Source organism: Podarcis gaigeae (genome assembly GCF_964106915.1).
Source record: "Podarcis gaigeae genome assembly, chromosome: 1".
Lineage (NCBI taxonomy): Eukaryota > Metazoa > Chordata > Lepidosauria > Squamata > Lacertidae > Podarcis > Podarcis gaigeae.
In genome coordinates, this window is record NC_139678.1 from 114,353,072 (window position 1) to 114,365,799 (window position 12,728).

Sequence of the window (12,728 nt, forward strand, 5' to 3'; positions counted from 1 at the left end):
GGGGTGGCTCCACATACTTTGTAATTCTTATGAAATAATCTGAATTAAAGTTGTAAGAGTTAACGGGGAATTTACAGCTATGCCAAATATAGTGTTGTTGCTGATGAAGTAATTTCCCTTTTTTGTTTTGTTTACTCCAAATTGTCCCCCACCCCTGTGGCATCTTTACTCGCCTCATGGTTAACATTCATTTTGAAAATTTGTGGGAGCCATTTTTGGAGCAGATCCAGAGTTGCATTAATGACACTGAAGCTCAGTTGCACATTTTCACTTAATGGCCCGATTCACACATAATGCTAGCCCATGGTTTGTTTAGCCAATGTATGGCTTATTGCAGTGTCCAAAAATTAGCCAAGTAGACTAAGCGTGTGGGTTTTTTTGTCTGCTTTTTTGGCAACAAACCAGCATGAAACCATAGTTTTGGCTTATGAACTGTGGCTTGTTTTATCTGTGGTTTAGTATTCTGTCTGAACCATCTCTTTTTTTAGCCACCCCACCCAGATACTACAACATTTGGCGCTCTTAGTTTGGAGAAAAAGGCGCATAAGAGAAGTATAAAATTTGTTCACTCATGAGGCAGTGAGAGTGCCAACTTGGATGGCTTTAAAAGAGGTTGACAAATTATCCGCTGCCACCACTACCATGTCCTCCAGCATATGAAGAAAGTAAAGTGTGTCAACTGTGTGGAAACAGTTATGTACAAGCTAGGTACTGTATTACTGATTAAATGCTCAATTCTTGGACAACTTAAATGCCAATTAGGTCTCCCCCACGGTGTTTATATCAAAAACAGCACTAGAGTCAAGAAAGAATCCAGGGCTCAGTGGGTGTGCTATATTCAGATCTAAAGAGAATCAGGTGTTTAATCCCTTCTATTTTTACAAATGCATTGGTAGATAAATATGTAGCAGAAATTCTAGACAACCCCAGCAGTGCCAATTTTAACATGCGGTTTTAAACACAGTGGCAGATACTGCCACCTAATGGCTAGATCTCAATGATAATAGTATTGCATACATACATCAGATATGTAATTGACTTGTTTATTCCAAAATTATATAGCTTTCTTACAAAAAATATTGTCAAATACATCAAAAGGCACCAAATAACAGCAAGTCTAACATTTAAAAAATACTGAACTTGCTCTATATTAATGATAAATATGGACTAAATAGGAGACAGATGTAATTGGGGGTGACATTGGCAAATTTTAATGGAAACATTTATGTCATACTAAGATTCAATTCAATTTTCATTTCTCTGTTTAACCAGAGCAAAGACAAACATTTTCGTAATCTGATATTTCAATTAAATATTTATGCCATTAATAAATAATTCATATCCTTTCATTACTGTCTTACTGTGGTGTAGTTAAGGTGAAACACATTCTTGCCTTTAGACAAAAGCCAATGTTTCCAAATTACTCCTACAAATAATGACTTCTAAACATAATTTACACATTTTTTAGATTTATTACAAAATGCTATTGTGAATTTTTTAACTCAGATGTGTATCTCTTAGCTATGTTACACTATGCAGTTAGAAAGAACTAACCAATAACAGAGCATATGTGCGAAGCCATTATATCAAGTTCTATTTTGCATTCCTTTAAAAACATGGAAGGAGAAAAAAAGCATTTGTGGCTCCATATTTTGCAATCAAAATGCACGAGAAATTCCATGGCACAATCACACCTAAATATATGCATGGGTTTAATCCAGGCCAAGTCGGTTGTACTTAGATCTTCCTGACCTCAAAGTGGAAAAGTCAGGTGTGACTTAATTTCAGTGGATACTAAGTGCAAGCAACAATCTGGATCCAACCAACATGCATTTCCAAAAATTTTCATTTCACTCTCTTGTGCCAGAGGTCAAAACAAGGCACAGCATGTAGTCGTACAAACTTTTGTCCATTAAAAGAACACTCAAGACAACCATAGACAGTTTCTCTTCTGGAGCTTCCCATTCCACACAACGAACAAGGACCTTTGGGGATGTGATTGTTAAGCAAATTCACTCGTATATGGGCCCCTTCTCGGAAATAGTTCGTGGAGACATCCGTCATGCTTGCAGCTTTTTCATAGTAGTCTGTGAAAAGGTCATCTAAGTAATTGTCTGAGTGAGCAATGATATCCATTACCCTTTTGTCTGAAGGGGGAAAATAGGACACAGACACAAAGAAGAAAGATTGCTAAATCCAATAGCACATTATCTAGTCAACCACCGACAAAAATACAAACTCTTCATTCAGCCCAGAGTGTGGGATTCCACAACTGAGTCCTGTAAGCAGAAACAAGGAGTTTCACTTGCATAGGGGGGCTTTCCCTCCCTCCCCCCCCCATTCCCCCCAAATTGGCTCTGATGTGGAAGGGAAGAACCCCCGGAACACTGATGTGTGCATTCCAGCTGGCAAGCTGAAATGTCCTGATGGATTTATTGCCTTAGCACAACCTTGAATTCCTCCCATAATCTACAGTCATTGTTAAATCCTAACAAGTTCATAAATATAATAGCATAATTTTACCTATAGAAAGTATCCATCTTTTTGCAATGGGTTGATTGACACGTCCCTTGCTTTATTACTTACAAATGCAGAACAAGTATGTCACCTGCAATAGTGTCAGTTCCCAAAATTGAAGCAGTCAAGTTAAAATGTTTAGGTTTCATATGTCCTGCCTCTAGTTGGATATATTATTGAATTTTTGTTACGGTTTAGTTGTCTTTGTGGTTCTATAATAATTTGAAAGCTTGTTTTTAAAAAAATGAAATACAGTGGTACCTCGGTTTAAGAACAGTCCGCTTTAAGAACGATTTGGTTTACAAACTCCGCAAAACCAGAAATAGTGTCTTGGTTTGAGAACTTTACCTCGGTCTAAGAACAGAATCTGAATGGTGGAATGGCACCGGTGGCGGGAGGCCTCATTAGGGAAAGCGTGCCTTGGTTTAAGAACGGTTTTGGTTTAAGAACGGAATTCTGGAATGGATTAAGTTCGTAAACCGAGGTACCACTGTATATAAAAAACGTGGAGCAGCTTTGAACCAGTTTATTTGTGGGATAACTTTACCCTCTATATGCCTGTTTGACTACAGTATTGTGGTCAAGTTCTCTGGGTTCACAAATGGCCGCAACTGCAGCTGGTTAAAGGTACTTCTAGTCAGACTACCTGGGGGACACGGGTGGCGCTGTGAGTTAAACCACAGAGTCTAGGACTTGCTGATCAGAAGGTCGGCAGTTCGAATCCCCACGACGGGGTAAGCTCCTATTGCTTGGTCCCTGCTCCTGCTAACCTAGCAGTTTGAAAGCATGGCAAAGTGCAAGTAGATAAATAGGTACCACTCCGGCGGGAAGGTAAACGGCGTTTCCGTGCGCTGCTCTGGTTCGCCAGAAGCGGCTTAGTCATGCTGGCCACATGACCCAGAAGCTGTACGGCGGCTCCCTCAGCCAATAAAGCGAGATGAGCGCTGCAACCCCAGAGTCGGCCACGACTGAACCTAATGGTCAGGGGTCCCTTTACCTTTACTAGTCAGACTTCCTGGGCCTCCAATAACAAAGTTGGACACAGAAACACTCCCAACCTGCATACCTGCTCTTTCAAGGAGAGTGCAGCCCCATTCAAGACATGAAACTGACCAATTTCTCAGGCATAGGACATGTATAATATGATTAATGTCGGACAGGGCCTGACTCAATTGCTGTGCACTAAGCCCTACCTGTCCATCCAAATACATCCACAGCTCCAAATGAAAAGGAATCAATTGTGTGAATCAACTGTTCAGTAGCTTGACCGTATGACAAGCATAGCACAATATTGTTGATTTCCAACGCTTATGATATCTTTATTAGGCCAGCAAAAATATTTAGGACTCTTCATCAAGCTACACTGCAAGCAAAGCTAAAAACAGTGGGGAGAAAAATATTTGGTGGTAAAGCCATCTCTGCATCTTGATCACAGAGTGGGCAGATTCACACAATACATTTAAAGCACTGTAGTTGGGGGACACGGGTGGTGCTTTGATCTAAACCACTAAGCCTAGGGCTTGCCGACTGGAAGGTCAGCGGTTCAAATCCCTGCGATGGAGTGACTAAGTGCAAGTAGATAAATAGGTACCGCTCCGGCGGGAAGGTAAACGGCGTTTGACAGGACTTAACTGTCAGGGGTCCTTTACCTTTTTAGTTGATTAAGGCTGCTGGAATCTGTAGCTTGGCAATGGGAAACAACAGTTCCCAGGATTCCTTGGGGAACGTCAAATGCTTTAAATGTGCATTGGATATGCTTCAAATGTATAGTAAGGTTAGGAGATAACATGAGGCCCCTTTGGTGTCATGTAGGTATCAGGCTACACTAAGGCCTGCAAGGAGGGTGGGCAAAACAAGGGCTGATTCTCCAAATCCAGGGCTGATTCTGGGACCACAAAAACTAGGTGTTGTAGGTGCAGAGATGGTTATATACCCCCTCATTTTCCTTCTTTTTTCTTTATTTACTAACTAGCCTGATTAAGAATTCTGGAGCACTTAACACTATTTTGCGATATTTTTCTGCTCTGCTAAAAGTATTTGCTTAATAATGGACTCTGGAAATATTTTAACTATGCCCCAATGTGGCTACCTTCACTTTTGTGTGTGTCATATTATTGCTGTACATCATGAAAGGTCTTTAAAGAGTAATAAGTATAATCTTACTGTACAACTGAAACAATTAAAAATTTAATTTTTAAATTAAGCAAATTCATCATTATGGTAATTATAATTAAAAATTGATGCACTCTGCATATTTTGAAATCTCTGCAATTATTTTAAGTGTGTGTGTGTGTGTGTAAAATACTTCTCAGTGCAGCTATAAGCATGAACTTCAGCACCAACCATAATATGAAATACTATTAAATACATTACCAATCAAATTAATTAGTGTAATACACATAAATATCAAACCTCATACTTCGATAAAACAGATTCCTTAATTTAATTAGTGAAAATGTTCTTGATGGCTCTCTTTCAAATCCTCCTTTTGATTCTGGAGTGACACAGAGCTCTGGGGGGGGGGGGAATTACATATATTTTAATTATTCAGAAAAGCACAATTTCATAATACAGTTTATTATTATTAATGAAAATTAGTTTTTTAATTTTATAGAAAAGTTATATTAAATAAGGCAAAACCACAACACAAAACTGAACACAAACCAGCTGATTCAGCAAGGGTGATTTTTTTTTAGGTGGAAGCAAACTTCCAGGTACAGAATCATTTGCGTCCATTATCATCCAAATTCAGATGCAAATCTAATACAATATCCATCACCCTGCATGGTACGGATGAGGCTCTGATTTCCATCTGTCTTGCAATGCACATGTGAATGTCTGTCCCACTACTGCCCCTGGATTTGAATCTACTGGTAGATGTTACTGTGTGTGCCCTTGCAGATGTGTATACCTGGAGGGTATGGATGCAAGCCCTGAAGTGAATGAGATTGCTAACCACAAGCACACAATAAAGCAAGAATATAATGTTTATAGCATTCCAGACTAAACATTCCCAATCTCAGAACAAGAACAATGTAAAATAGTAATTGCACTCACAATTGAAAAACAGACTACTTACCAAAATTACCATCCAAGTGAATATAAAGCTCAAACACACTAAATGCAATAGTTGTATGAGCAGGAAAGACAATAGCTTTGTCACGTCCTTTGTAATTATAGTCATCAATAATATGAAACTATTTTTAAAAAGAAAGATACAGTGTCAACATCTGTATTGAAAACATTTTGAATAAAAATGCAGATTAAGCTAAAGAAGTATTGGAAATATAACACATAATATGACTCTCTTTTAACTTTAATGTCAAAGCCAACCAGTGGAAGGCTAGTACTTCACTATGGTAGAGATGATGATGATGATGTTCTAATGAAATTAGAACAATTTTCTCAGTTGCAAAAGATGCCCTTCAAAACTGAGAAGCAAATCAGGAAAAGAGGATCCACAAGTCTGTGCACAAAATGAATTACTGTATAGTGCTTACAAAACTCCCACATTATCTCAGTGGATGAGTAGGGTGGCCATGTGCACCGATAAAAAGAGGGCACAGGTTTGCATATGCTAATTTATATGTAAAATGCAAATTTGGAAATAATTTCTATAACTTAAATAGAAATACAATGCATCTCACCATAAGTGGGGAAGACTGTGACCAGGTAACTTGTGTGCCTGCTCAGCCTGGTGTCCAGAAGCTAACTTCCCCTGTTATCTCTTCTTTAGGTTGTTTATCTTCAAACTGGACTTGGACCAGACAACCCTTCAAATAGAGGACTGTAAAGTAGGAAGGACACATGGCCACCCTATGGAACAGGCAGGTTCATGGGGGCACAAAATGTACACACATAGAACTGCCCTGTCCACCACTGATGTAACCAAAAAGGTGGCGGTGGGGTCAGTCTATGTGTGCATCAGAACTGCCTCACCCAGATTGGGGTGTATATCTTTAATTGGACAAGCTTCTATTTAATCTTTGGGTTAAAGATAACTTTTTCAGCCAGAAGAGAATGATCTATCTATGCTACAAACAAATCATGTGACCACCAAGACAGATTCTGCATAACTTATTTTTTGGTTTTGTATTATTTGGGCCTTTGCTTTTTTTGATGTTTAAATCTCTTCCTCTTTAAAGATCCTCAACTCTTGGTGATAATATGATTTCTACACTTAGGCAACAAACCTGTATAGAGTTAGGTGTTCTTAAACCGGCTGATAAACATTTCACTATTCATAATTAGTTAGTTAGTTAGTTAGTTAGTTATAAAATTATTTATGAGCTGTCTTTTGGCCCCAAAAGGACCCCCAAGGTAAATTACCATTTAAAAAGTTTATCTATCTATCTAGAAACCTATCTATCTATCTATCTATCTATCTATCTATCTATCTATCTATCATCTATCTATCTATCATCTATCTTTAAAGTTAAAAACATGCTTTAAAAGCATGTTTAACATGGTTAAACATGCTCACTTACCCTCATTGTGTCACCTCTCATGCCAGCATGCACGGACAGTGAACATTGCCGTGTCGTTCGAATGCTCTCCATGACCACACAAAGAACTGTCCTCTTACTTTCTCGTGACTGACGAACAAGGCAGTGCTCAAAATTCATTTTTCTGCAATAAAGGGAGACATAATCCACATAGTTTCATATTTCTCCTATTTATTGCACCTAAAACCTATAACCCATATTGCACCCACATTTTAGTGCTCATTTGTCAAGTGCAGCTTAAATAGTCAAACAATGGAAACTATTATACCAACCTACTGGTAAGTTCTCTGAGTAATGTTGGTACCTCAACCTCATGTTTAGTTACAATGCCAAAGGAAGCCTTCACTGCAAGAGAATCTGATCCAGTGATATTGACCCCAGCGGAGTTCATAATATGATTTCCTCGTCTACCGTTGAGCGCTACATCTGATTTATCTTCATAATTCAGTAACTGGTAGGATGAAATACCTAAGGGAAATAGGCAGCTTATTGAAATCTGGAATTAAGTTCCCATATAATATTAATCTGAAACATGGTTTATAAAAACTGCACACCCATCAGATACTAAAACATTATAATGTGTTCAGATTCTCATCTCTTACAGCCTGAGCTTACCCACATGTACTCAACCAGTAAGTGTTCAGTGAAGAGAGAACTATTCCCAGATATGTGTGCATAGGATTGCAGCCTTAATTACTTTGTGGATTACCTCTTGTAAAACTACTTTGCTTGCTGTACTTAACAAGAATAAGAAATAAGTAGGTATGCAAACATGATCAAGCTGCCAACGGCTCAGGACAAGCATCTGTTAAAAATATTAACAATGAATTACTCACAATAAAATTGTCTCAGATCAAAGGATTTTTTAAATCCTCATCTCTTTTCCACTTAAAAGCCATCTGAAAACACTTCAAGAGATGTTCAGATTATCATGCATGGACACCAGCAAATTTCATGGAAGGAGTTCCATAGTTGGGAGCCAGCTATCTTAGTATATCTCTTGCAAAGTTTATCCCACTTGTATTCATTGGCAAATATTATTATTTAGAATTCTCAGTTGAGATATAAACATTTTGACAAAACTTAGATAAAGTTTGTGAGTCTAGGCCCCACCCCCGCTTCATGATAAAATAAGACACATGGACACAAGTACTTTAGGTTAATGGGCTAAAAAAGGGCACAGCTTTATTGGTTACAGAATGTGAGTGGTATTGGCTTAGGCACTGGATCGAAACAGACTATACTTGACTCCTGCCCACTCTGCAAGGAGTCACACAAGGGTTAACAACCCGTAGGGGGAGCTTGTTGATGCGGATCAACTAGAAGCTTTCCCCTAGAGTCACTGGGGGTCGTGCTGGTGGCTGGTGTCAATCTGCCAAGTGGATAAAATTCCTACCAGGCCCCTTGGACAACCAAGGCGAAGTCCATAGCAAGGTCAGGAGCTGAGCAAAACCTAGAGGGAGGGCGAGCAGGTGATCCGAGGAGGCCTGGAACAACAAGGGAAAGCCTGAAGAATTTGGAGCAAATGATTCAGCAGAGGAAACACAGCCCAGAATAACTAAGGAGATGGTACAAGAATACTTGGCTAGTTTAGATGTATTCAAGTCTCCAGAGCCAGATGAACTGCATCCAAGAGTATTAAAAGAACTGGCAGATGTGATCTCAGAACCACTGGCAGTCATCTTTGAGAATTCCTGGAGAACAGGCGAAGTCCCGGCAGACTGGAGGAGGGCAAATGTTGTCCCTATTTTCAAAAAGGGGGAAAGAGAGGACCCAAATAATTACCGCCCAGTCAATCTGACATCAATACCAGGGAAGATTCTGGAGCAGATCATTAAGCAAACAGTCTGTGAGCACCTAGAAAGGAATGCTGTGATCACCAATAGTCAGCATGGATTTCTGAAAAATAAGTCATGTCAGACTAACCTGATCTCGTTTTTTGACAGAATTACAACCCTGGTAGATGAAGGGAACACAGTGGATGTAGCCTACCTTGATTTCAGCAAGGCATTTGACAAGGTGCCCCATGATATTCTTGTAAAGAAGCTGGTAAAATGCGGTCTTGACTATGCTACCACTCAGTGGATTTGTAACTGGCTGACTGACCAAACCCAAAGGGTGCTCATCAATGGTTACTCTTCATCCTGGAGAAGAGTGACTAGTGGGGTGCCACAGGGTTCTGTCTTGGGCCCGGTCTTATTCAACATCTTTATCAACGACTTGGATGATGGACTCAAGGGCATCCTGATCAAATTTGCAGATGACACCAAACTGGGAGGGGTGGCTAACACCCCAGAGGACAGGATCACACTTCAAAACAACCTTGACGGATTAGAGAACTGGGCCAAAACAAACAAGATGAATTTTAACAGGGAGAAATGTAAAGTATTGCACTTGGGCAAAAAAAATGAGAGGCACAAATACAAGATGGATGACACCTGGCTTGAGAGCAGTACATGTGAAAAGGATCTAGGAGTCTTGGTTAACCACAAACTTGACATGAGCCAACAGTGTGACGTGGCAGCTAAAAAAGCCAATGCAATTCTGGGCTGCATCAATAGGAGTATAGCATCTAGATCAAGGGAAGTAATAGTGCCACTGTATTCTGCTCTGGTCAGACCTCACCTGGAGTACTGTGTCCAGTTCTGGGCACCACAGTTCAAGAAGGACACTGACAAACTGGAACGTGTCCAGAGGAGGGCAACCAAAATGGTCAAAGGCCTGGAAACGATGCCTTTTGAGGAACGGCTAAGGGAGCTGGTCATTTAAAATATAGGTGAAGGGTTGCATCTCTGATGTCCATCCCATTACTATTATGTTCATATTCAAAACATGGAATCTGCAGTGGTAGAAAATATTAATTGCTACTCATTTTACTTTGAAGAGCATTGAGCAGTTGACAACAGGCATGGAAAGCAACCGAGCTGCCTTCCGTAGAACAATTACCCTAAAATAGCATCACTTCCTTAATTATGTAATAACTTAAATTGTGTATAATCTCAGAATACCACTGACATTTAGAGCTAAAATAATTTGGTTTGGATCCTGTTTAAATCAGTCACATTTAGGTTCTATTGAAATCAGTTGCAATCTTTTACACACTTACATACACATTCCACATCAATGAGGTTAGCTTTTGGGTAGAAATGTATAGGATTACACTGTAAATTGTCTATCCTTCACTGTCAGAAATTACTTTTGCTATTTGTTTTTGTTAAAGGGCAATGTCTGCCTTAGTTTCTTGTCTGTTATGTAGGATGGCATATAACCTGTGAACAGATGTGGAAATGGTATTGTCTTGCAGTGATCTCACTCCTCTGTAAGAGTGGATAGCTGATATTGCATGCTATACAGTATTAGGATATTAATGCTGCAATTCTAAGCACACTTACTAGGAAGTCCTACTGAACTCAATGTGATTGGTAAATAAACAACTTTAGAATCACACTGCATGTAAGTGACAGATGTTATATAACACAGAACGACTACACCAAAAATATAAAGCAAATTTGTAATGAATGCTGAAAAGTACTCAATACATTATCAGTGAAACCTCCCAAAATGTCTTCTTCAGTCTTTTACTAAATGCAAACATTAAATGCTTTTTCACAAGATGCTTGTTTATATTGTAGACATACTGTTTGATTCCTCTAAAACAGCTTAAGCAGCAAATTCCACATTGTTTTGCATTTCCCCTGTTTAGTTATGTCTCTGAAAATCAGCATATCATATTTTTATAAGCTTTTGAGAAGTTTAAAAAACAAACTTACCAGCTGAAATTTCTTTCTCTCCTTGAAGAATGTCTTTTAGGCTGAATGGCGTTGAAACAAATTTGGATCTTCTTGAAATAAGACAACTTTTCTTCTTAATAACTAGACTGAGGGGTTGATATTTATCAGCTTCACTGAGGCTACGAACAGGTACTAGTCGACCTCCATCGCCAACCTGCTTAACAAAACTTTTGGTAGCAGCAGCAAACATATTATGCAGACGCAGTAAAAAAAGAGAACTCTTATCAATTGCAGTTGTCAAACCATACAGCCATATTAAAAACCTTTTAGCATTTCTATATTAAGTAATACATGACAAACAGCCTACTTTGCTATTATATTTAACAGGAAGGGAAGCACTAGCATTGTTTTAACCATCCTGCTTCTCCAGGGTATTATTCAAGAATTCTCTTTCATTGTCCTGCCATGTTCAAAACAATGAATAATACATTAACAAAGTAAACTGATACGGCAACATTCAGCTGTATTAGGGCAATACCTTTCTGTAGTACCAAATTAGCTTTCACATAACTTAGAAAGGCTCCCATCTTAAATCAGAATTGTCCCGTCCCCCCCTTAATCTTACAACATACAGCTGAGATCTGATTGAATGAATGTGTCTACTCAGGACTGTCTTAAGCATATGCGGCGCTGGGGTGCAAAGATCCACGTGGCGGCGCCCCCCCCCCCCGGTTGCCCAGTCCCAGGCACATAGGAGTGCAGAGCTGGCCGGTCACCTCAGCATCTCGATGGCTCAGTCACCCCAAACTCGTGGCGTAGAGCCACCCACAGCAGAAGAGCCCACCGTGGCAAACCAACCAATGGGCAGGCTCTTCCCCAGACTCAACTGTTGGGCCCCGGACTCTTGGCCTGGCACCCCTGAGAGCCCGGCGCCCCGCACGCCTACCGCCTATGGGTAAGACAGCCTTGTGTCTACTATAACCCCAGAGTGCTTTTTCTGCTAAAGGTTATTCAGTCCAAATTGACCTCTGAAGATCTCCACCAGTTAGTTAATGGCATGATTTTGAATCTTTGTAGCATTACATTTTAACTCTCTCTATGTCTAGATCATGAAAACCATTTATTTGGATGAATTAAGGTGATAACTTGAATTTAATCTCAGTAATTGTTGTTATGTTCTTATTTATTTATTCCATGTATATCCTGTCTTTTCCCTGGGGCAGAAGTGAGAACTGTCCATAGAAAATATTGGCGAAATATGAGGTTTACCATTGCTGTGATTGGGCAGCAGTTGTCCATCTCACCACTTACCCCCACCTCCATACACAATGATATAAGCAAAAAATACATAGACGTGATACCTGATCCCACAGACAGGAACAACCTCCAAGGGTATTGTCACTGACAAAATGCATGCATGCCATACTGCCACATCTGGTTATTAATTTGGTCTTTTATGCTTTATTCTGTTAACTCACCCAATTTTACAAACACAAAAACTTTAAAATGTAAAAAGCTTGATCTCTTCCTAAAGATAGAACTCTCCCTTGCATCCCGAGTTCAAGTATCTTTGAAGCCCATGACTCCTTTAGTAAAGGCTGTTATCCAATTGGAGCGTTCACAGGCAAGCGTTTCCCAATTGTTGGTGTTTATACTACATTGTTTTAGATTTGCCTTGAGACAGTCTTTAAACCATTTTTGTTGACCAGTTTTCCATTTTTAAGTCCGGAATAGAGTAGTTGCTTTGGAAGACGATCATCAGGCAGCCACACAACATGAACAGTCCCACGAAGTTGATGTTGAAGAATCATATTGCTTCTCAATATACAGTGGTACCTCTAGTTACGTGCTTAATTCGTTCCAGAGGTCCGTTCTTAACCTGAAACTGTTCTTAACCTGAAGCACCACTTTAGCTAATGGGGCCTCCTGCTGCCGCCGCGCCACCGGAGCACAATTTCTGTTCTCATCCTGAAGC

The 12,728-nt window shown here is 39.6% G+C and overlaps 1 protein-coding gene across 4 annotated transcripts; it reads right to left on the reverse strand.

Annotated features, from left to right (window-relative positions):
- Positions 1–1,029: 1,029 nt before the first annotated feature.
- PJVK (pejvakin) lies at positions 1,030–12,319 on the reverse strand. 4 transcript variants are annotated; one of them, XM_083713577.1, is made up of 7 exons: positions 12,232–12,319; positions 10,793–10,980; positions 7,295–7,490; positions 7,005–7,146; positions 5,597–5,714; positions 4,937–5,029; positions 1,030–2,147 (listed from the first exon to the last, which is right to left on the reverse strand). In XM_083713577.1, the coding sequence occupies exons 3-7, from the start codon at positions 7,411–7,413 to the stop codon at positions 1,846–1,848; spliced, it is 774 nt and encodes a 257-aa protein (XP_083569703.1). In that variant the 5' UTR covers positions 7,414–7,490; positions 10,793–10,980; positions 12,232–12,319; the 3' UTR covers positions 1,030–1,845. The 4 variants fall into 4 exon arrangements, with proteins under 4 accessions (XP_083569703.1, XP_083569704.1, XP_083569701.1 ...); XM_083713578.1 differs by lacking the exon at positions 12,232–12,319 and adding an exon at positions 12,115–12,132; XM_083713575.1 differs by lacking the exon at positions 12,232–12,319 and having other exon boundaries at positions 10,793–11,936.
- Between the last annotated feature and the right edge of the window lie 409 nt (positions 12,320–12,728).